Consider the following 25,188-nt stretch of genomic DNA (forward strand, 5'->3'; position numbering starts at 1 on the left):
TGTGGGTAGAAGAGAATTTTCTTTCCTCCCCCAAGCACTGGGAATAAAGGTGTGTGCTACCATGCCTGGTTTTTTTTTTTTTTTGGTTTTGTCGAGGTAGGGTCTCGCTCTAGCCCAGTCTAGCCTGGAACTCACTATATAGTCTCAGGGGTGGCTTTGAACTCATGGTGAGTTCGAAGTATAGTGGGTTAGAGCGAGACCCTAACTCAACCCCTCCCACAAAACAATTATCCTTCTGAGTCTTCTTTTTTATTCACTCTTTGATTAAAATTAGAAATGAACCTACAGTTTGGGGTTCAAGGACTTTCCTGGACCCCCTTGCACCCCTTTACGCTTCGGTCCTTACAGTCTTTCTGTCACCTCTTCTGCAATGGACCCTGAGCCTTGGAGGGTGTGATAGAGATGTTTCAGTGCCGAGCACTCCTCTGTCACTTCTTCTCAGCTCCGTGGTGCCTTCTGAGTCATCCCTGAGGTCACTGCCATCTGAAAAGAGAAGTTTCCCTAACCAAAAGTGAGAGGAGCATTAAAATATGGGTATGAGCATTAAGAGAAGTGCTCACCGGGCAGTTTGGTGAGCATAATATATGCATTTAGCCAGAAAACACAGGCCTTACAGCCCTAGGGCTCATGACTTGTCCTGGCATTGATTTTCAGTAATATGTATAATCTCCCATGGAGCGGGCCTCCAGTTCAATTAGAGAGCAGTTGGTTTCCACCTTGACAGACGTGCCACTATTGCCCCCATTGGCTCATTTGGCCTGCCTGGCAAAACTTAAGGCTTGCACTGTCCACAGTTGTTTATCTCCACTGATGATTTCTCTGTCTCCCATTGAGCTGCATGAAGCATGGCTTCTTCCAGCTTTCTGTCAGCTGGTCTACATGGAGGAGGTTTTCCGCTCAGCTCCAGCAGGATTTCTCAGTGACCTTGCAGTGGGGTCTCATAGGGTCTTACCATCTAATCCTGGTGCGAAACCAAGAGTCTCATCAGTGGCCTGTAATTTTGTGGGGACATCAGGGACCTCCCTGGCCAACAACTCACTGGAAGGTATCCCATCCCTGGCACTGAAAATTTTTTGTAACAATCTATAGCTTCTGGGTACACCATTGTCCAAAAAAGTAGGCTTCCATATGACTTAATCACACCCTCTTAGATTTTGATTAACCTTCCTCCCAACTTCCCTTTACTCAATCTTTCTCCCTGACCTCACTTAGGCCTTTCCACCCCTAGTAATCTGTCCATCTACTTACATATATACGACGTTATCCCCTTAAGTACCCCCTCCCCCTTCCCTTATGGTCCCTTTCTAGCTCACTGCCTCTGAGTTTTATTCCAACTCACATACAAGTCCAAACGTCGGCAGCTAGGATCCACACAGCAGAGAATAAAGTCATTTTTGATATTGAAGGCTTTGCAAATCTCCTCATGAGTCATCCCCTTAGTCATATTGGCAACCGTGTTGCGTGTAACATCCAGCAAACCCTTGATGTAGAATCAGTTCAAAAGGGTTCCTTGTTCAGCTTTCAGGAATTCTTGGCCCCGCACGGGAATGTCACCTGTGCGCTTCTCTTTGCTCTCCTCATTCTCAGGAGGAGAGTCATCCTAATAGCGGGCGCACCACTGAATGACCTTTTCCTTTTCTTTTAAAATATACTTTTATTTTTTTTTAATTTTTTTTTGTTTATTCTTATTTATTTGAGAGCAACAGAGAGAGAAAGGGGGGGGGAGAGAGAGAGAGAGACTGAGAGAGAGAGAGAGAGAGAGAGAGAGAGAATGGGCGCTCCAGGGCTTCCAGCCACTGCAAACGAACTCCAGATGCGTGCGCCCCCTGGTGCATCTGGCTAACGTGGGACCTGGGGAGTCGAACCTCGAACCGGGGCTTCACAGGATAAGTGCTTAACCACTAAGCCATCTCTCCAGCCCTGAATGACCTCCCTCTTTCTTTCTTTCTTTCTTTCTTTCTTTCTTTCTTTCTTTCTTTCTTTCTTTCCTTCCTTCTTTCTCTCTCTCTCCCCCTTCCTTCCTTTCTTCTTCTCTTCTCTTCCCTCCCTCTCTCTCTTTCTCTTTCTTCCTTTCTTTCTTTTTTTCAAGTATGACTGTACTAACATTTGGTAGGGGAACTGGGTCATCATCTCCTTCACCATCCATTCCCAAATCTTCCAACATGGTCTTGATGTTCTTGGTAACTTCTTCATCAACCTCAAATATGTCTCCATCAGAACTCTTTGACTTAATTGAAGAAGTTTGGTCTCTAAACCATAGGTGGGTGAGGAGGTATCTGCAAAGAAAAGAGAAAGTTGGGGGACAAGGCCACTGGGGGTGGGGGTTGCAGGTAGGCCCTGGCTCTAGCCCAGGCTGAAACCAGTCTCACGTCTGGCTTTTTCCCCCCCCCCCCCAAGGTAGGGTCTCACACTAGCCCCAGACTGACCTGGAATTCACTATGGAGTCTCAGGGTGGCCTCGAACTCATGGTAATCCTCCTACATCTGCCTCCCAAGTGTTGGGATTAAAGGTGTGCACCACCACGCTCGGCTTGGACTTCTTTTTTTTTTTAAAGCCAAATCTTCCACATAAACATAATTTTGTTTTGGAAAGATAGGAATCCCGCAAAACCGCAAATGCCAAGGCAATCTGGCCCATTATATAATTGAGAAGGCTGACAACTTAGCACAGTGATGTAAAAGCAAGTTTAGGGCTGGAGAGATGTCTTAGCAGTTAAAGCGTTTTCCTGCAAAGCCAAAGGACGTAGGTTCGATTCTCCAGAACTGCACAAGGGGGCGCACGCGTCTGGAGTTCGTTTGCAGTGGCTGGAGGCCCTGGCGCGCCCATTCTCTTCCTCTCTCTCTCTCTCAAATAAATAAAAAAAAGCAAGTTTATACCTCTTGAAGTCAGATTATTACTGTAAAGAGGGAAAGGTCCCAATCCCCTTCCCTGGATTTTTGTGACACTCACGGGGGTGGGGGGGGGGTGGGATTTGGGAGGTGCAAGGGCCCTTACCCCAATATTATCAGAATAGTCTGGAATCCTCCTTCCCAAAGCTGGGATGTTGCACCACAGCTCCGGTTTAGCAAGCTCCAGCAGGGCCTGGGGAGGGCGCTAAGCCCGCGGAGACCGGGCAGACCCACCTCCAGGGCGGCAAGGGGCGGAGCCGGTTCCCGGGTCAGCTGAGGCGGTGCTCCGGCTTTACTCTTGGCCATCCTATCCTCCCGGGGCTCTGCTGCCCGCGGCCCGGTCCCGCCGAGTGAGTATGCCAGGGGCTCGGGCACCACGGGCGGGCGGGCGGCCGAGGCGCGCGCGCCGGGCCCGGGGACGGCGAGGAGCGGGCCGGCTCGGTCCCCGGGGCTGCAGCCGGGCGGGCGCGGGGCCTAGCGAGCCGGGCCTGGCCGGGGACCGCCCGGGTCTCTGCCTGGAGCTGCGGGGGGGGCCCTGCGGAGGCCGAGGTTTTGGGCCGGGGGTTCGGGCTCCCGGGGCGCGCCGGCCGCTGCCCACTGCGGGCCTGGGAGGAGGCAGGTGGAGATGCTGCTGGATGGGGATCAGGTCCGGGGCGCGTCTTCGGGGTTCCGCATCACGGATCTGGGGGTCACCCGCTTGCAGCTGTGTGACCCCCGACAACGACCTTCTTCCTGGGTACCTTTCACTGTCATTTCACCCGCGAAACTGTCCAAGCTCACCTGCTCTTGGCTCGCGGGGGCTTGGGGATGGGGAGGGGCGCGCCTGGCGCCTGAGGATTTTTTTGTTTGTTTGTTTTTTAGTTTTTCGAGGCAGGGTCGAGGCTGACCTGGAATTCACTCTGTAGTCTCAGGCTGGCCTCGAACTCACGGCGATCCTCCTACCTTTACCTCCCCAGTGCTGGGATTAAAGGCATGCGCCACCATGCCCGGCTGGCACCTGAGGATTTGAGAGACACCTGCAGCTGGTCGGGGGGTGGGGTGGGGTGGTGGTGCTGGGGGGGGGGGGGTCTCTGTCCACCTTGGCGGCTGTATCTCTCGGTGGGGTGGTCTGACATCCATTAGATCAGGGCGGTTTCCTCTCGGGTCGGCGGGCGGTGTTGAAAGGGCAGCGGAGATCTGCACCCTGCAGAGGCCCCTGGACCACGCGAGCTACGCGAGGGACGTGCAAGGTACCCAGTGTCCCCAAGTCGGGCGAGCGGGTGTCCCGGGCAGGGAGAAGGGCACCCGCAGCCCTCCCCTACCCGCTGGCGATGAAAGGGCAGAAAGAAGGTAATTTGAGATTTGAGCGGAGATTCGTAGGGCTTTTTTTTTTTTTTTTTTAATTGATTGATTGAGCCGGTTTTAAAGGGAGGACAGTCATGCATTGAGCATGGAAGAAAAGTCAAGAAACCTCCAGGACGGTTGAATAGAACCCAAGGCTCGCGTTGAGAAACTGAGATTCGGGGAGAGGGCGTTCCTTTCGCCCTGCCAAAGAATGCTGGAATGCGGCTCCGGGGGAAGGAGATAATGTTTGGACTGAGATTATGTTTGGACTTTTTTTTTTTTTTTTTAAGTTAACTTCTAGAGCAGCTTTGGCCTTTGTGGAGCCTGTGTACTTTTGGGATTCTGATTGTGTGCGTTTTTTTTTTTTTTTTTGGAGAGCTCCACAACTTTAATCAGATTAAAAACATCTCAAAGAGCTGGTGCTGAACTATTTGAGCAGGTAGGGGCAGAACCAGCAGCTCTTGTTTTTACGTGTTATATGTCACTGCTAGGATAAGTGCATGGCATCTGCCTAAGCTGACCTGGTAATGTGTGCTTTACCCATACATGTGCAAATGACTTGAAAACCAAGGCTCAACCCGCTCTGAAGGGCCTGTTCCTATTGCCAGCATCCTAGGCAAGGCAGCTATTGCTTTTTTTTTTTTTTTTTTGAGACAGGGTCTCGCTCCTTGCCTAAGCCGGCTTGGAATTCGCTCTTGCAGCCCATTGGGGTCCCAAACTTGGAGCAGCCTTTCCACCTCAGCCCCCACGTGTTAGCATTATTATTGTTATTATTATTATTATTATTATTATTTTTTGGTTTTTCGAGGTAGGGTCTCACTCTGGTCCAGGCTGACCTGAAATTAACTCTGTCATCTCAGGGTGGCCTTGAACTCATGGCAATCCTCCTACCTCTGCCTCCTGAGTGCTGGGATTAAAGGCGTGCGCCACCATGCCCGGCTCACGTGTTAGCATTATAATCAAGAGGCAGCCGCAGTGCCTGGCTCTTCTAGTATATATATATATATTTAAACATAGAGGAACAATGATTTCTCAAACCTGGCTGCATGCCTCAGAATTACCTGGATTCCCATGTAAAATACAGATTTGTTTTTTGACCCCACCTCAGATTTTTGAAATAAAACCCCTGGGCATTTAGGAATAGGTATTTCAAGCAGAATCCACAGGTTTCTCGGGCATTGAAATATACCTACAACCCCCTGTCTTGGGGTAGGGTCTCGCTCTAGCCCAGGCTGACCTGGAATTCACTATGGAGTCTCAGGGTGGCCGGGAACTCTCAGTGATCCTCCTGCCTCTGCTTCCTCAGTGCTGAGATTAAAGGTGTGAGGCATGTACTACCATGCCCAGCTTTAAAAATTTTTATTTATTTATTTTAAAAAGAGAGAGAGAGAATGGGCTCACTAGGGCCTCCAGCCAGTAGCCACCGCAAATGAACTCCAGATGTATGTTCCATTTTGTGCATCTGGCTTTATGTGGGTATGAGGGACTTTAACTCTAGTCCTTAGACTTTGTAGGCAAGAACCTTAACTGCTGGGCCCTTGTTTGTTTTGTAGAAGGGCCTGCAGTACCTATTTAACACTGTTTTTTTTTTTTAAGTTTATATGATTGCATTGCTGTGAACTTTATGTAACTAAACATTGTGATCTCTGTCGTATTCTCTTTATGTTTTAGTATATTGTAAAGGAAAACTAATCATTAATCCAGAAAGCAACATCGTTTCTGGTGATGAACTCTTCCCCCACCCCAGTTAAACATTACAAAACAGGGCTGGAGAGATGGCTTAGCAGTTAAGGCACTTGCCCATGAAGCCTAAGGACCCAGGCTCGATTCCCGAGATCCCGTGTAAGCCAGATGCACATGGTGGTGCATGCATCTGGAGCTCATTTGCAGTGGATAGAGGCCCTAGTGTGCCCATTCTCTCTCTCTCCTTTTCTCTAATAAATATATAAAAATTACAAACAATTTCTGTTGACCACCAGTGACTGCTGTCTTGCATATAGAAATCATGCACACACATATATTGCATAATTAGGATTGCATACACATGCTTATATTGCATAATTGGGATTGTATTTTGTATACAGTTTTATATTCTTTTTTTTTCGCTCACTTGGCTATTGTGAGCTTTTTCCTATGTAGTTAAGGACTTTGAAACACCTTTTCAATGAAAGCATGTGTTCTATCATATGTATGTACCATAATCAAATCAGATCATTATTGTTAAGTTTTGGATTCTTTTCAATTTTTGGTTATTTTAGCAGTACTGGTCTCAGCGTCACAATCTGTCTCTGATTATATCCTAAATAATAGAGTCAAAAGCTGTGTTGAAGCCAGGCTTGGTGGTACACAACTTTTATCCCAGCACTGAGGTAGGAGGATCATCTGCCAGCCTGAGACTACAGAGTGAGTTCCAGAACAGCCTGGGCTAGAGACCCTGTTTAAAAAAAGAACAGGGCTGGAGAGATGGCTTAGAGGTGAAGGTGCTTGCCTGCAAAGCCTAAGGACCAAGGTTTGGCTCCCCAGGACCCATGTAAGCCAGACACACAAGGTGATTTTGACCATAAGGTCACACATGTGCACAAGATGGCACACATTGCTGGAGTTCAATTGTAGTGGCTGGAGGCCCTGGCATGCCAATTCTCTCTCTCTGTCTTTCTCTCTTAACTTAAAACAAAACAAAACAAAACACACACACACACAAAACCACCAACAGCAACAAAAATCTGTATTGAGTGGTGGTGCACACCTTTAATCCCAGCACTGGGGAGGCAGAGGTAGGAGGCTCACCGTGAGTTCGAGGCCACCCTGAAAATGAGACTACAGAGTGAATTCCAGGTCAACTTGGGCTAGAATGAGACTCTACCTCGAAAAGCAAAAAAAAAAAAAAAAAAAAAAAATCTGTATTGAAATGCATTAAAAAAAAAAAGTCTCCTTTGCACATATCTTCTTCCTACTTTTCTTCCCTCAGAAGGAAAATGAAAGCTCGCTCAGGCTCCATTACTCCGCAGGGCCGCTCTCCTGTTTCACTGGTTCTCAAACCTTACTGTAAGAGTCGACTATGTTAAAGTTTCATTTTCCTGTATCTCAGACCCCGGAAGTTATTGAGGTTCAAATCACCACTGGTACAAACCTGCCAACCACGTGAGCGCGGGTTGTGCCACACCAGAGGGGGACCCCATCTCTTCTGTGGCGTTTGTGCCGAAGAGGGATTGGAGTGGAACCCAGAAATCAGACAGTTTCAGTACACCACCGTGCTATTTCATAAAAGTACTTCTGGAGTACTTTTATTGGAAATACTTTCTTTTCTTCTTCTTCTTTTTTTTCTTTTGTTTGGGGTAGGGTCTCACTGTAGCCCAGGCTGACCTGGCATTCACTCTGTAGCCCCAGGCTGGCCCCAAACTTACAGCGATGCTCCTGCGTCTGCCTCCCCGAGTTGCTGGGATTATAGGTGTGAGCCACCACACTTGGTCGAGGCATGCTTTTGGAACAAATGTCCAGATAAGCTCAGAAAACGTAGGTTACTTACCCGCAACCATTCCTGCAGCTGGTAAGAACTTGAACTCAGCACTTTTGTCACTTCAGCCAGAAGCCAACTTTATCCCAGATCTCTGAGCGTCTCAATCTTAAATGGCACAGACACATCCTTAACTACTACAGAAGGTTACTCCCAAGGTCAGCTGGAAAAGACATCCAACTACCAGTGAACTTCCAGTAAAGCCTCCTGGACTGGAGAGGTTGAGGGTACTTCTGAGGTCTGAGAGATGGGTCAGAGTTTGAGCCACAGGACCCACAGGGGCAGCTGGGTGTGGCCTGCATGTAATCCCGGTAGGGAAGCAGAGACCCCACCGAGTGCCCACCCCCTACCTCCTGCCAGAGACTCTCGGGGTGCAACTCAGAATGGGCAGAAGAGCCATGCAATTGGACGCTTAAGGTCCACCGTGCCACTGGGGCAAGGAAACTGATGGACACGTGCAGTGGATGCATCATCACACTGCGCGTGCACGCACACACATACAAGCCAAGAAAGAAAATAACGCCCCACCAGGAATTCTTGATAATCCTGTCTTGTTCTGTATAGCGTGCATCCCATTGAGACAATTTCAGTTATTCGGTTCCCTCGTTGTTTCATGAGAAATTCATGCTGCAAAATAGGTGTTGCGCAAACACCTGTCTGCAAGTCTGGATTCCCACGGGCTCTTGCTGTGTGAAGAGGTGCATTGTGCTCCACGGGGCTGGGTAGCTCTCCTGTAGTTAGGATATTATGCGCCCCTCAAAGGCCTGTGTGTTGAAGGACTGACTCCCAGCTTGACATTTTTGGGAAAGTGGAGTCCAGTGAAAGGTCACTTGGGGACATTTGGAGAGTGGGTTTCCAGCACCTTCATTCATTTATTCATTTATTTATTTATTTATTGAGGTAGAGTCTCACTCTAGCTCAGGCTGACCTGGAATTCACTATGGAGTCTCAGGTGGCCTTGAACTCACAGAGATCCTCCTGCCTCTGCCTCCCAAGTGCTGGGATTAAAGGCACGTGCCACCATGCTTGGCGCCCTTTCTCTTGCATTTTTTTTTTAAAGATTTTATTTTTATTTATTTATTTATTTAGAGACAGAGAGAGGGAGAGAGAGAGATGTAGTCACTGCAAACGAATTCCAGAAGCATGCGCCCCCTTGTGCATCTGGCTTATGTGGGACTTGGAGAATCGAACGGGGTTCTTAGGCTTCGCAGGAATGCGCCTTCACCGCTAAGCCATCTCTTCGGCCCACTTTTTTTTTGGTTTTCGAGGTAGGGTTTCACTCTAGCCCAGGCTGACCTGGAATTCACTATGGAGTCTCAGGGTGGCCTCGAACTCATGGCAATCCTCTGCCTCCTGAGGGCTGGGATTAAAGGCATGCGCCACCCACGCCTGGCTGAGCCCACATTTTTAAAATGTAGTTATTTGCAAGGACAGAGAGAGAGAAGGAGAGACAATGGTACACCAGGGCTTCCTGCCACTGCAAACCAACTCCAGATGCAGGGGCCACTTTGTGTAACTGGCTTTATGTGTGTACTGGGGAATCGAACCCAGACTGTGAGGTTTTGCAAGCAAGAGCCTTTAGCTACTGACCCATCTCTCCAGTCCCTGCATCGGCATTGTTTTGTGCCTATATGCTTGTGTTGGGCATGTGTACGCAGTATTGACTTTGGGTGTCATATTCCATCGCTCTGTTTTACTGAGGCAAGGTCTCACCTTTACACGGAGCTCAGTGACTCAGCTAGTCTAGCTAGCAAGCGTGCTCCAACGTTTGCACTGGGGTTACAGTACTGGCCTGCATGTCCGCCCAGCGTTTATGTGGGTGCTAGGGAATCCCAACTCCATCCTCAAGTGCTTTAGCAAATGAGGCAGAGAGAAAGAGAGAGAGAGAATGGGCTCACTGCAAATGAACTCCAGAGCATGCACCACCTTGTGCATCTGGCTTATATGACTACTGGGGAATCGAACCAAGGTCCTTTGCAGGCAAGCACCTTAACCGCTAAGCCATCTCTCCAGCTACGAGGAGAGGAGTTAGGTTGTGCCACTTCACCACATCCCCATAAACAAGACCAACTGACGGTGGTTTGAAATCTCCGAAACTATTGGCCAGAATTGATCTTTCCTTCTTTCTAAGAAGCTCATTGTCTCAAGTATTTGCTATAGTGAGGAAGGCTGAGTTTTACAACCTCAGGCTGTAACTCAGCTCAGGCCAACAGGCAGCTGTTTCTTTTTGAATAGTCAGTTGTCCTGGAGAGAGGGTGGTGGGCTGCCCCAAGAGAAAGTGTTACTTATTGGCCTTGGGACACTGCTCATAGAAGGGCATTGAATCTTTTCTCTTGTCTATTAGTCTTTTCTTTTTAAAAATTTTATTATATTAAAAATTTTTTTGGTGTTTTTATTTATTTATTTGACAGTGACAGAGAGAGAAAGAGGCAGAGAGGGAGAATGGGCATGCCAGGGCCTCCAGCCACTGCAAACAAACTCCAGACACGTGCGCCCCCTTGTGCATCTGGCTAACGTGGGTCCCGGGAATCGCGCCTTGAACTGGGGTCCTTAGGCTTCACAGGCAAGCAGTTAACGGCTAAGCCATCTCTCCAGGCCTTTTTAAAAAAATCATCTCTTTCAGCAGTAGGAATTTCGATGTGTTCTCATGCATTTTGGCAGTATAGCCTAGAAAAGTGCATTATTTATCCAGTTGAATAACTGCAGTGTGTTATGGTGGGCCGAGGCATAAAGAATACATAAAGTGATTTTCTTTGGGAATTCAGTTCATAATCTACAGATGCTGATTTGGAACGTTCTTTCTCTGGCTTTATGATTTTTTTTTTTTTTTGAGGTAGGGTCTCACTCTAGCCCAGGCTGACCTGGAATTCACTATGTAGTCTCAGGGTGGCCTCGAACTCACAGCGATCCTCCTACCTCTGCCTCCTGAGTGCTGGGATGAAAGGTGTGCACCACCACGCCAGGCATCTTTTATTCATTTATGTTTTTGGTCATGATTTTGAGGTCTGTTTGTTACTTGTGGAAGAGTTTGATGTTGTCTCAGGCTTGTAATGAAGCTGAACCTCTTCAGTCTTTGGCACAGATCACCTCTGTCGTGGTCAGGTTTGCATTGCTGGAAGAAATCACCCAACCTAGAGAAGCTTGTGGGAAAACGAGGATTTATTTCTGCTTACAGACTTGAGGGGAAGCTCCACGATGGCAGGGAAAATGATGCATGAGCAGAGGGTGGACATCGCCCCCTGGCCAACATAAGGTGGACAATAGCAACAGGAGAGTATGCCAAACACTGGCAAGGGTAATCTGGCTATAACACCCATAAGCCCGCCCCCAATAATACACTCCCTCCAGGAGGCGTTAACTCCCAAATCTCCATCAGCTGGGAACCTAGCATTCAGAACACCTAAGTTTATGGGGAACAACTGAATCAAACCACCACATTCTGCCCCTGGCCCCCATAAACTGATATCCATACATAATGTAAAATACAATGCATTCAGTCTAACTTTAAGAGTCCCATAGTTTTTATTAATCCCAATGATGTTCAAACATCTCTGTAGTCCAAGATCTTTTTATTGAGACATAATACCAAAATATAACCACGAAAAACCCATAATGACACATAATAAGCATTCACACTGCAAAAGATGGCATTGGGTATAGCAAAGAAATATTCATCCAATATAAGATTTAAAACAACCAGGGCAAACATCAAACTCTGTAACTCCAAGTCCAACAACTCTAATTAGTGACAAATTTCCAAGTCTGATAATTCTTTTTTTTAAAGCATTCCTTTTTATTTCCTTTTTTTCTTTTCAAATTATTTTTTTTTATTAACAACTTCCATGATTATAAAAAATATCCTATGGTAATTCCCTCCCTCACTCACTTTTCCCTTTGAAATTCCATTCTCCATCCTATTCCCTCCCCTTCTCAATTAGTCTCTCATTTATCTTGATGTCATGATCTTTTCCTCCTCTTATGATGGTCTTGTATAGGTAGTGTCAGGCACTGTGAGGTCATGGATATCCAGGCCATTTTGTGTCTGGGGGGGAGGACATTGTAAGGAGTCTTACCCTTCCTTTGGCTCTTACATTCTTCCCGCCACCTCTTCCGCAGTGGACCCTGAGCCTCCAAGTCTGATAATTCTAACCAGCAACAAGTCTCTGGTATTCCAATTCTGCCCCTCCAGCTAGGCTTCTCAAGGGGCCGGCAGCTTTCCTTGGCAGCCATCTCGTGGTCCCAGCATCTCCACTGGGTCTCCACTGCAACCCATGGTTCATCCTCATGGCCCCATGGGGTCTCCATTCAGGCAACCAGCAAACCTGCTTCAAATTGCCCATTACCACCTCCAAAACACAAGACTGTGTTGCAAACTCAATGACCCTCTTTCCTGCATTTCTTATACTCCACAATACCAATTTGTTAATCCAGGGGGGAATAAAGCAGATTTCGAAGAACAGGACACTCCTTGAGCACTCAGGCCCTTCCAAAAAAGTCTACATTCTTCCTGTTGTCCCAGTGCAGGTCAACTGGCCCAGTCTCAAAGGTTGTAATCTCTCAATTGCAGCTGAACGGGCAGTAGTTCACCCAAAGATTTTTCTTTCTGTGCCATATCCCTCTGCTCACACCAGTTCATTTCTATGCAAAGCATCCCTGCACAACTTTTCAGGTCACAATCATAACAGCAAGTTTCTCACACAAACTGCTAGCCCAGTCCAGGCAAAGCTCTTTCTCCCCCTCATAAACCAAACCTCACAGTCCATAGTTCTTACTGCCTTTAGGTCTTTCGCCTCTGACCTGAATAGTCCATCAAGCTGTACTTACAGCACTGCAAGGCGTCTCTTAGGCCAAGGTTTCAAATCCTTCCACATTCCTCTTGAAAATAAGCTCCAAAAGGTCAGAGCCACACAGTCAGGTGTCTAGCAGCAACCCCACTCCTCAGTACCACTTTACTGTTGCAGTCCGGTTCGCATAGCTGGCAGAAATCACCCAACCAAGAGAAAAAGAGGTTTATTTTGGCTTATATACTCGAGGGAAAGCTCCACAATGGCAGGGGAAAACGATGGCATGAGCAGAGGGTGGATATCACCCCCTGGCCAACATCAGGGGGACAATAGCAACAGGAGAGTGTGCCAAACACTGGCAAGGATAAACTGGCTATAACACCCATAAGCCTGCCCCCCAACAATACACTGCCTCCATGAGGCGTTAATTCCCACATCTCCATCACTGGGAACCTAGCATTCAGACCACCTAAGTTTATGGGGGACACCTGGATCAAACCACCAAAACCTCAGAAGACAGGTTCCATTCTTGGTGGGGCCAATCAAGGGTTCACAGGTCAGTAGATCCTAGCCCAGGTGATTTAAACCTTGGTAACTTCCTTAACAATTGTGTAACTCTTATAGTTAGTGATTGAAGAAAGGAGAAGGTTTACAGTGAAGCAAAGCACAAGGCTGTTCATCCTCAATTTTTGTTTTTTCTTTTTCCTGAGGTAGGGTCTCACTCTAGCCCAGGCTGACCTGGAATTCACTATGTAGTCTCAGGGTGGCCTCAAACTCACAGCGATCCTCCCACCTCTGCCTCCCAAGTGCAGAGATTAAAGACGTGCGCCACCACACCGGGCTCATGCCTGGCTATTTATACTCAATTCTTCACCCTTTAATTTCAGCCTTCATGGGTGGAGCCTTGTAAGTAACAATTATTACTGTGAGTGTTTGCCTCATGGTGATTTATTTTCTCCCTCCCACCTCTTTTATTATTGGAAGCTTGTTAGAAGAGCTGCGCTTTCTCATTTGAGTGTTTGATCACTACGTCATCGTGGATACTCATTTTATCCTGGGGGTTAAAATCCAGCGCCACCATTATTTTGTTGCGCCCTCTCCCAACTGATGATCACTTCCTCCCTCTCTCCTGTGGGTTTCACCATAGGGAGGTCCAGGGACAGACTCCAGTGTGCCTGAGCCCTCGCTCTGGTCCAGGTTCTCTGTACCAACCAGTCCAACCCCAGGGTGTCTGACTGGCGGGTGTGGGGGGGGACTCAGCCCACCCTGGTTGACACCTCATTCCCTCAGCAGCTGTGTATAAGTATCTCTTCGCTCCTCTGAGCTGGAGCCTGGCACTGGCATGTGATTTTTGAATGAGTACAAATACTTTAAAAAAATTATTTATTTATTTATTTGAGAGAGAGAGAGAGAGAGAGAGAGGGAGAAAGAGAGAGAGAGAGAGAGAGAATGGGAGCATCAGGGCTTCCAGCCACTGCAAACGAACTCCAGATGCGTGCCTCCCCTTGTGCATCTGGCTAACGTGGGTCCTGGGGCATGGAGCCTTGAACCGGGGTCCTTAGGCTTCACAGGCAAGCGCTTAGCCGCTAAGCCATCTCTCCAGCCTGAGTACAAATACTTTTGAAATAACCTCTGGCGCTTATAATCAAGTTGTTTCCCTAAGTTGGAACGACAGGTCTGTGGTATCATTTCTAGCCACTTATCACGTCAACAGGACCACTCATGTCAGGGCAGTGGTCATTGGTAATTGGGACGGTCACAGTCAGAGGTCTGAGGAGAGTGGGCAAATGTGGGTGAAGGTGGGCTCTGCTGAGTAGGTGCAGTAGCAGTGAACAGTGCTGCTCCAGGGAGCCAGGGCGCTGGCTCACCCTGAGTCTGGCTGGGAGGATGGCTTCAGAGGCCTTGGGATGCCAATGAGGTGCTTTTCCCATTCTGTACATGAGTAGCTTGGGACTCCCCAAGAATGAGTGTTCATGAGTGTTACTGTTTGTTACAGTTTGTCTTCCTGGTTAAAAAATACACTTTTTGGGGGGACTGGAGAGATGGCTCTGAAGTTAAGGCGCTTGTCTGTAAAGCCTAACGACGCGAGTTCGATTCCCCGGTGCCTGTGTAAAGCCAGATGCACAAAGTGATGCATGCTTATTATCTGGTGTCCGTTGGCAACGGCCAGAGGCCCTGGCACACACATTCTCTCTGCTTGCAAATAAATAAAATTATTTAAATAAAAAATCCTTTTTACTATTATGAACCATTACAGCGTACACAAAACTAGAAAGAGATACCTGTCACTTAGTGTCGAGTGCGAGGGAGCCAGCTTGCTTGAAAATAAATTACAAGCACTCAGACCCGGGAAAGATCCAAGACAAACCGGGATGATGCTTGGCTTCTCCTTCTAGCCTGCAGGTACCTAAGCCCATGCTCAGAAAAGACCGATTCCATGGCAGGAAGGACAAGTAAAAATACAAAAACCTCCGATTATTTTGAATCGACCCTAAAACAGACTTCTAGAAAGGAAATAATGTGGTGAGGGCTGCCCTAAAATAACATCTTTGATGTTGCCTGAATTTGTTCTCTGGAGTCATTCTCTTGACATTCGTGACGGCTCTGATTGAGTCAGGAAATAGTTGTGGGGGCTGGAGAGGTGACACTTGTTTGCAAACCCTAATCACTGGGGTCTGATTCCCCAGTACCCATGGGAAGCCAGATGCACAAAGTGGTGCACGTGTCTGGAGTTTGCAGTGGCTGGAGGCTTTGGTGTGTCTATTCTCTTTCTCTCAGTCTTTCTCCTCCTTCTCAATGTTTCTCTCAAGTAAGTTAAAATATATATATGTATATATAGTAAAGAAAGTGTTCTAGGACTGTGGTAAATGTTCAGAGTTTTACAATCACTTAAGTAATGGTACAGAGAGGTCCAGTCTGATGCCAATTCCCCAGACACCACCATCCAGGAACAACCCATCTTAGAAATAACTCTTAGAAATAAATCATGGTTTTTCTAACTCTAAAAGGAACATATGCTCATTGAAAGAAAAGTAGAAACTATGGAGAGACAGAAAATAAAACAAGTATATTTCTTTTTTTTTTCCCCAGACAATCAACACATTTTTATTTTTGCAGAAAAATAGGGTCACCAAACATGAAGATTTAAAAAGATCATATAATCTACTAGCCTATTTTGAATAATTCTTTTTTTTCTTTTTCTATTTTTTGTTTATTTTTATTTATTTATTTGAAAGTGACAGACAGAGAAAGAGGCAGACAGAGAGAATGGGCATGCCAGGGCCTCCAGCCACTGCAAACAAACTCCAGACATGTGCTCCCCCTTGTGCATCTGGCTAATGTGGGTCCTGGGGAATCGAGCCTCGAACTGGGGTCCTTAGGCTTCACAGGCAGGCACTTAACCGCTAAGCCATCTCTCCAGCCCAAGGGGCCACATTCTAAACTCAGCACAGGAGCATTACAAGTATGGATCTATGGGCCGCATTCTAGGAAGTTATCAGTAGTCAGATTTAATCTGGAGAAATAAAACAAGTATATTTCAACATCGAGTTTCCAGGGGTGTCATTGACTTGGCTAATATTCTGATAACATTTGAATAGGGGTCACCTTGGTAGAGTCAGTCAGGACTGTGTTTCTGGAAATGAGGTGGGTGTGTCTGTGAGCATCCTCTGTTGAAGTTTTTATAGTAGCCTTGTAAAGTAAGGGCACTTCTGCTCCCGAGTTTTATTGCTAGAGAAACTGATTGGGCTGGGTCGCCTGACTGGGTGAGGTTGCCTGGAAGCCACGAGGCAGTTAGCTGGTGAGCTGGGGTGGGCTGGGGGTGGGGGTGAAGGTGGAAGATTGCTCTTGAAAGACTCATGGGGCGGTGTTTCTGTCTAAACCCTTCCTATCTTTTGTTCACTCGCAGGAGACTGAAGAGTCTTTGCTCTTGACCTGTCTTCTGCAAGGAGAGGTAAATAATTATTCATTTATTTATTAGGGAGAGAAAGAAAAAAAAAAGAGGCAGAGATATAGAAAGAGAATGGGCGTGCCCAGGGCCTCCAGCCACTGCAAATGAACTCCAGGATGCATGCGCCCCCTGGTGCATCTGGATTACGTGGGTCCTGGAGAATCGAACCTGGGTCCGTATGTGTCATAGGCAAGCGCCTTAACTGCTGAGCCATCTCTCCAGCCCCTCAAAGTTTTTTTTTTTTTTTTTTTTTTTTTAATGGCCACAATGTCTTCATTTAGCCCAAGAAAAGTGGGAGCTTCCATTTAGGGTCTATGATTTTCCAGACCATAGGCTTTTGACTTGATTCTCAGTGCCAGGCATGAATTCCCTCCCACTGCAGGGGCCTTATAACCAGGGACCAATTGACTACTCCCAAAACCTATATGCCACCATTGCACCTGTGGGTGTATCTTCCCTGGCTGATTGATGATGCAGTTAGCAGGGTCCACTGCTTGTTAAGACTGTACGTGACTTTTCTCCCCCAGCCCTGTGACAGCTAGCCCGCAGAGAGATGGCTTCCGTCCGCTTGATTTCTCAGTGTCCCACGACTGAAGCGCGTGGCATCTTCAGCGATAGGGTCTTAACAACTAATTCTGGTCAGTAGCCAAGTGCCTTGGCAATGGCCCTGCATTGTTTTGGGGGCCTTGTGGGCTTCCTTGAGTAGTATCCCAAATGTGATGGTATTAGGAGGTATGGGACACATCGGGGACAGTCAGGTTAAGATGAAGTCATGAGGAGACGTCTTAAAATTATTAGCCTGAGACATAAAATGTATATTTGGAATATATATACAACAAAGAAAGGCCATAATAAGTGGTTCCTCAGTAACAATGTGAGACTCTGACCTCGGACTTCCAGAAAAGCCTCCAAAACTATGAGGAGTCCATTTATGGTATTTTATTAGAGCAGCCCAAGTGGAATGACGGGGTCTGCAGTTGCCTAAGAGCAAGAAACCCACAAAGAGCCCCCCCCCCCACTCTGGAGATAGCTCTGTTAATGTACCCTGGGAGCCACAGCGGCCTGTTAGGGAGGGCAGCTGGACTGTACCGTTGGAAAGGGCACAAGCTGCTGCCTACTGTATGCCAGGGGGCGAGCCGATACTGCATACATTAATATATTAGGTCCAGTTCTGTAATTTAGCTAGAAATTATTCTATTTCACTTTATAGATAAGGAAATGAAGGTTCAGTGGCCGTTTTCTGTCAAAATCCAAAGCCTCTGTTTTTTTTTTTAATTTTTATTTTTTGGCTTAAAAATTTTTGTTTGGTTATTTATTTATTTGAGAGAGACAGACAGAGAGAGAGAGAGAGAGAGAGAGAATGGGCGCGCCAGGGCCTCCGGCCACTGCAAACAAGCTCCAGACGCGTGCGCCCCCTTGTGCATCTGGCTAACGTGGGTCCTGGGGAATTGAGCCTCGAACCGGGGTCCTTAGGCTTCAGGCAAGCACTTAACTGCTAAGCCATCTCTCCAGCCCATTTTTTGGCTTTTTGAGGCAGGGTCTCACTCTAACCCAGGCTAACCTGGGATATTTACATGTAATGTCAGGCTAGCTTCAAACTCACAGCAATCCTCTTATCTTATTCTCTTGAGTGCTAGGATTAAAGGCATGTACCACTACCTGGCTTTTTTCTTTTTCTTTTTTTCCAATTTTATTTATTTGAGAGAGACAGATAAAGAGTAGCCTCTAGCCACTGCAAATGAACTCCAAAAGTATGCATCAGTTCTTGCATCTGGCTTTATGTGGGTACTGGGGACTCAAACTCAGGTCCTTAGGCATTGCAGGCAAGTGCCTTAACCATTGAGAAATTTCTCCAGACCCCCCTTTTACTTATTTATTTTTTAGTTTTTCATGGTAAGGTTTCCTCTAGTCCAGGCTGACCTGAAATTCACTATGTAGGCTTAGGGTGGCCTCGAACTCGCAGTGATCCTCCTACCACTGCCTCCCAAGTGCTGGGATTAAAGGCGTGCACCACCACGCCCGGCAAAAGCCTGTGTTCTTAACCACTGTTGAAGTCAGCACGTTGCTGGCAGAAAACATTTGACAAAGAGAAGCTTGTGAGAGGAAAGAGTTTATTTTGGCTTACAGACTGGAGGGGAAGCTCCGTGATGGCAGAGGAAAATGATGGCATGAGCAGAAGGTGGACATCACCTCCTGGCCAACATCAGGTGGACAACAGCGGCAGGAGAGCATGCCAAACCTGGCAAGGGGCAGTTGGCCATAACACCCATAAGCCCTTCCCCACCAATGCACTGTCTCCAGGAAGCTCCAGTTCCCAAATTGCTACCAGCTGGGGACCTAGCATTCAGAATACCTAAGCTGGAGAGATGGCATAGCGGTTGAGCGCTTGCCTGTGAAGCCTAAGGACCCCGGTTCGAGGCTCAATTCCCCAGGTCCCATGTTAGCCAGATGCACAAGGGGGCGCACGCGTCTGGAGTTCGTTTGCAGTGGCTGGAAGCCCTGGCACGCCCATTCTCTCTCTCTCTCTGCCTCTTTCTCTCTCTGTCACTCTGAAATAAATAAAAATCTTTAAAAAAAAAGAATACCTAAGTTTATGACCTGACTCAAACCACCACAATCTTTGTGCTGTAGCTCTTCCTGTTTTTCCAATAGATTGTTGAGCTCTGTTGGGGTTCGCTTGTGTTTTTGCCTCACCTCCACTTCCTGTGTTGGGTTGTACCCTGTAACAGTGCCTCGTTGACAGTGTAGCATTTGTTCTCTGTTGTTGAGGGCTATGTGCTTTTCTAGCTCTGCAGGGGGAAAGCTTTGCTTTCTTTCCCCCTTATTTTCTTTCTTATGGTTTTTCGAAGTAGGGTCTCATTCTAGCCTGGGCTGACCTGAAATTCACTACATAGTCTCAGGGTGGCCTTGAACTCATGGCAGTCTTTTTACCTCTGCCACCCAAAATGCTGGGATTAAAGGTATGTATTACCATGCCCAGCTTGTTTTATTTTTTAAGTTTATTTGGAAGAAGAGAGCAAGAGAGAATGAATGGGCACACCAGAGTCTCTTTCCACCTGTAAGCGAACTGCAGACACATGAGCCACTTTGTGCACATGGCTTTATGTGGGTACTGGGGAGCCAAGCTTGGGCTGTCAGGCTTTATAAGCAAGTGCCTTTTAACTGCTGAGCCATCTCTCCAGCCCCTCCCCTTATTTTCTCTTTGAGTACAAGTATATTTCTGTTACAAGGCTTCACATTTTGTTCACCTCTTTAATTAATTAATTTATTTATTTTTATTTGTGTGTGTGTGTGTGTGAGAGAGAGAGAGAGAAAAAAAGAGGCAGATAGAGAATGGGGGCTCAGGGCCTCCAAGCCTCTGCAAGGGAACTCCAGACGCATGCGCCCCTTGTGCATCTGGCTTACGTGGGTCCTGGGGAGTTGAATCTGGGTCCTTTGGCTTTGTAGGCAAACGCCTTAATGGCTAAGCCCTCTCTCCAGTCCCTCTTAAAGCTGTGCCAGGAAGGGGCATCTGAGGAAGAAAGCTATTGGGGCTGTAGTTTAGTCTAGGGGTCAGCTCAAAAGTAAGGAGTATTGCCAGGCATGGTGGCGTACGCCTTTAATCCCAGCACTCGGGAGGCAGAGGTAGGAGGATCGCCGTGAGTTCGAGGCCAGCCTGAGACTACATAGTGAATTTCAGGTCAGCCTGAGCTAGAGTGAGACCCTACCTAGAAAAACAAAACAAAACAAGAAAGTAAGGAGTATTCAGAGCACCTTCCTCTATTTTGCCTTTGTGTTCAGTGTAATCATGTCTGTAAGTGGCTTTCCTGAGCTGGTGACAGACAGCAGTGAACCCAGAGAGCTTCAGTGATGGGTTGGTGGCTGGAACTTTCTACCTGTAAGTGCATGCACCCTAAATGGGAAAACAGCAGCTGCTGTTGGGCAAGCTCGGGGCGGATGGATTTCCAGTGTGCGCTGATGACAGTCATTGGGTAGGGTTTCCATTCAAACCGCGCGTCCTTTGTGGTTGCCTTTCAGGGAGCTGTGGCCCCGCTGGGCACAGGCAGGTATCGCATCCTCATCAGTTGTCATCGAGTTCTCAGTGAGACTGGAAAGTTCATCCGGAAGCTTCCTCGCCAGCCTCAGAAGCAGAGGTACAGACAGCCGGCCAAACAGAAGACATGGGCTGCAACCTACCTTTCCACCTCCCCTACAAATTCCGCCTACTGCTGCTCTTCACCTTGGGCCTGACGGTGGTCGGGTGGGCCACCAGCAACTATTTTGTGGGTGCTATTCAGGAGATCCCCAAGGCAAAGGATTTCATGGCGAACTTCAACAAGGTCATCGCTTTGGGGAAAGAAGAAACCCTGGCCAGTGAAGCCACAGCGAAGAGCGTGGAACTTGACAACTGCCCCTCCTTGTCCCCAAACCTCAGTAAGTGGTCGCGATCGTCTTTTTTTTTTTTTTGTATGCATTCTGAGCAATTTTACATAACTGTAACGTGTGTAGGAAGCTATAAATATCTGAAGTGTACAGCTTGGTGGTTTCCCACAATGACTCTACCTGTGTAGCTAGCATATAAATTAAGAAATGGAATCTTTATTAGAGCCCTGTAAAGCCTCCTATTAATTTTAGTCACTTCCCTGACTTCCAGTTACTATTCATTAGATTCTTCCCTGTTTTTTTTTTTTTTTTTTTTGTTTTTGTTTTTGGTTTTCTGAAGTAGGGTTTAACTCTAGCTCAGGCTGACCTGGAATTCACTATGGAGTCTCAGGGTGGCCTCGAACTCACAGTGATCCTCCTACCTCTGCCTCCTGAGTGCTGGGATTAAAGGCGTGCGGTACCATGCCCAGCTTTTCCCTGTTTATCAAAAACATTTTATTTATTTATGACACACACACACACACACACACACACACACACACACACACACTCAGGATGGGTGCACCAGGGCCTCCAGACGCATGCACCACTTTGTATATCTGGCTTTACATAGGTACTTGGGACTTGAACCTGGCTGTCAGGCTTTGTAAGCAAGGGCCTTTAACACTGAGCAATCTCACTAGCCCTTGAACTTAATTTGTTTTTTTTTTTTTTAATTTTTATTTATTTATTTGAGAGCAACAGACACAGAGAGAAAGACAGATAGAGGGAGAGAGAGGGAATGGGCGCGCCAGGGCTTCCAGCCTCTGCAAACGAACTCCAGACGCGTGCGCCCCCTTGTGCATCTGGCTAACGTGGGACCTGGGGAACCGAGCCTCGAACCGGGGTCCTTAGGCTTCACAGGCGAGCGCTTAACCGCTGAGCCATCTCTCCAGCCCTTAATTTCGTTTTTATTTCTCCCCGTTTTTGAATCTTACAAGTTGGAAGCATACGTTGCCTATGGCTTCAGTTGCTCTCTGTTTCTGTGAGATGTTTGAGTCGTACTTTGTTTTCTTTCATCACTATGGTTCACATGTCATCTACGAACATCATTTTATTACGCAGCTGCTAAAGTCTCTCAGTAGTAGGGTCAGGGCTTTGTCCCACACGTCTCTCCTCCTCCTCCTCCTCCCAGGACCAGTAGACAAGCCTGGGCACGTTCGGCTGGTGACCTGACAGTGGAGAATGCAGGTGCACTCCTTTGTGTCACCCCTGTTGGCATCCCCTTGGTTAAAAGCATGGAGTTTAGGGCCAGGGATATGTCTTTTAGTGTTGTCTTTAGTGATATTTCCTTTTTTTATTTAAAATTTTATTATTTATTTATTTATTTGAGAGTGACAGACACAGAGAGAAAGACAGATAGAAGGAGAGAGAATGGGCGCGCCAAGGCCACCAGCCTCTGCAAACGAACTCCAGATGCATGCGCCCTCTTGTGCATCTGGCTAACGTGGGTCCTGGGGAACTGAGCCTCGAACCGGGGTCCTTAGGCTTCACAGGCAAACGCTTAACCGCTAAGCCATCTCTCCAGCCTGATATTTCTTTTTAAAAAAATATTTTTTCTTTTTTTTTTGAGAGAGTGAAAAAGTGTGGCGGGGGGAGAGAAAGAAAAAGAGAGAGAAAGAGAGAAGAGAGAGAGAGAGAGAATGGACACTCAGGGCCTCCAGCCACTGCAAATGAACTCCAGATGCGTGCGCCCCCTTGTGCATCTGACTAACGTGGGTCCTGGGGGAATTGAACCTGGGTCCTTTGTCTTTGCAGGCAAACGCCTTAACCACTAAGCCATTTCTCCAGCCCCTAGTGATATTTCTTCAGTGGCTTGTATACTTTGATTTCTTTTTTGCTGTCTTGCTTCTCAGCTTCTATGAACAATGCATTGTTTTTGAGTGAACACAATAAACCCAAGAGGAAAAGCCCCCCACTCACTGTTATTTCTCACACATCCTGATTCTCCAGAGTCTCAAAGTGCTTGTAGTTTTCTAGATAATCTTAAGATTTGTCTTTTTTTTTTTTGGGGGGGGGTGGTTTTTGAGGTAGGGTCTCATTGTAGCTCAGGTTGACCTGGAATTCACTATGCAGTCTCGGGGCAGCCTTGAACTCACAGTGATCCTTTTACCTCTGCCTCCCAGGTGCTGGGATGAAAGGTGTGTGCCACCACGCCCAGCTCCTTGCTTTCTTTTTTTTAAAATTTAAATTTATTTATTTATTTGAGAGAGAAAGAGAGGAAAAGAGAGACAGAGAGAATGGGCACTCAGGGCCTCCAGCCACTGCAAATGCACTCCAGATGCATGTGCCCCCTTGTGCATCTGGCTTATGTGGGTCCTGGGCAATCAAACCTGGGTCCTTTGGCTTTGCAGGCAAATGCCTTAACCACTAAGCCATCCCTCCAGCCCTGCCTTGTTTGGTTTCCTTCCCCCCAGAGTGACTTTTTGTCGCTGCTTATCTTCCCAAAAGACTTCTGCTTAGTCATCAGAAATCCAACGTTGATCTCTCCTTCCAGAAAGGAATCCGGTTCTGTCCCAGCCGGAGTCAGTCTGAGGCTCCACGTGAACTCCTACTGCTGTGACGCTGGCCACAGTGTGGCGGTCATCTGTTGGCGTTTCTTGCCCAGGAGACAGTGAACCAGCAGGACTCATGGGGGGGTCCTTCCCAGCTGTATAGTCCAGCTGCCCTCCCCGGCAGGCTCCCTGTGTCTCTGAAGGGGCTGCCTGTGGGGTGGCCGGGGCCCCTTTGCACACTTGTTCTTGACCAGCTGCAGAAACTGCACACCCTCTGTTTCTGTCTGCTTGGCTGCTGTGGTAAAATACCGTGAATCACTCCTCACAGGCCTGGGGGCCCTCTGGAAGTGTGACATCGGGATCTAGCACAGTCAGATTCTTGTCGAGAGTCATCTGATTAGTTATGATGGCCAGCTAGAGGGATGGCTTAGTGGTTAAGGCGTTTGCCTGCAGAGCCAAAGGACCCAGGTTCAATTCCCCAGGACCCACGTTCGACAGATGCACAAGGGGGCACACGCGTTTGGCGTTTGTTTGCAGTGGCTGGAGGCTCTGGTGTGACCATTCTCTCTCTCTCTCCCTCTTTTTCTGTCAAATAAATAAATAAAAATTATGTCATCACATCGCCTTGCCTTGGCGTGCCAAGTATGCACACACATGTACGCATAGACACAGATTAACCCATATTTCCTCTTTTTTAAAAACAAATATTGGGTTGGAGAGATGGCTTAGCAGGTAAGTGCTTGCCTGTGAAGCCTAAGGACCCCAGTTCAAGGCTCGGTTCCCCAGGTCCCACATAAGCCAGATACACAAGGTGGCACATACATTTATTTGGAGTTCATTTGCACTGGCTAGAGGCCCTGGTGTGTCCATTCTCTCTCTCTCGCTCTTACTCTTTCTCTCTCAAATAAATAAAAATAAAACAAAAATTTAAAAAAATTATTAAAAGAATAAATAAAATCAAATATTTTTAGTTATCTGTAATCAGAGGGAGAATGGGCACGCTAGGGCCTCCTGCCACTGCAAATGAACGTCCAGATGCATGCGCCGCCTTGTGCATTCTGACCGTATGTGGTACTGGAGACTTGAACTCCAGTCTTCAGGCTTTGCAAGCAAGCAACTTTAACCATTACAGAAACTACTACATCAGACCTGTTACATGAAGATCTTCTGGTATATGAAAAAAAGACACCATAAGATTAGTGATGGGGTTTGTTTATTTATTTGTTTATTTATTTTTGAGATAGGGTCTCGCTCTAGCCCCAGGCTGACCTGAAATTCACTATGCAGGCCCAGGCTGGCCTCGAACTCACAGCCATCCTCCTACCTCTGCCTCCCAAGTGCTGGGATTAGAGGCGTGCTCCACCCCTTCTGGCTTCTGATGGGATTTATTAACAGGCCACACAGGAAATCATCTCTGTAGCCGACCCCTCCTCCACCATCCCCTGGCAGCTCAGTAGCTTGATATCAGCTCTCTAGGGTGTCTCCCACATGAACTTCGTTTCCTATTGCTCATAGGGCACAAGGGACTGACTGTTCCTTCCAGTCTCATGTGGACCTTCCCGGAAGGTTGTCTTTGGCCAGTTATTCTCTTGGGTGACGGAGGTGATCCTTTTCTTCTTGGTACCGTGGAGCTGAGTCTCCAGTTGCTGTGAGACTGAAACTTACGCTTGGTTGGAGTTGCCATGGCTAAGGTTGGCACAGGGAGAAAAACTTACACGTAGAATGGGCGTGTGGCTGCTTACGTCAGAGCCATTTGCATCAGCCTGCTATTTGAAGTCTTTTTAAAAATCATTTTTATTTTTATTTATTTATTTATTTGAGTGAGAGAAAGAGG

At 47.3% G+C, this 25,188-nt stretch overlaps 1 protein-coding gene across 2 annotated transcripts in view; it reads left to right on the forward strand.

Moving 5' to 3' along the window:
* The first annotated feature begins 3,118 nt into the window (after positions 1-3,118).
* The window catches only part of B4galt4 (beta-1,4-galactosyltransferase 4), a 44,934-nt gene continuing 22,864 nt past the window's right edge, over positions 3,119-25,188 (forward strand). Inside the window, exons 1-3 of one of the 2 annotated variants that reach the window (XM_045147401.1) lie at positions 3,132-3,238; positions 16,417-16,461; positions 20,476-20,871. In XM_045147401.1, coding sequence (XP_045003336.1) covers positions 20,619-20,871 — 253 coding nt within the window. In that variant the 5' untranslated portion in view covers positions 3,132-3,238; positions 16,417-16,461; positions 20,476-20,618. Of the gene's footprint in view, positions 3,239-16,416; positions 16,462-20,475; positions 20,872-25,188 lie in introns of both variants that reach the window. The other variant, XM_045147402.1, reaches the window with a different exon arrangement.

Source organism: Jaculus jaculus, chromosome 4 (genome assembly GCF_020740685.1).
Source record: "Jaculus jaculus isolate mJacJac1 chromosome 4, mJacJac1.mat.Y.cur, whole genome shotgun sequence".
Classification (NCBI taxonomy): Eukaryota; Metazoa; Chordata; class Mammalia; order Rodentia; family Dipodidae; genus Jaculus; species Jaculus jaculus.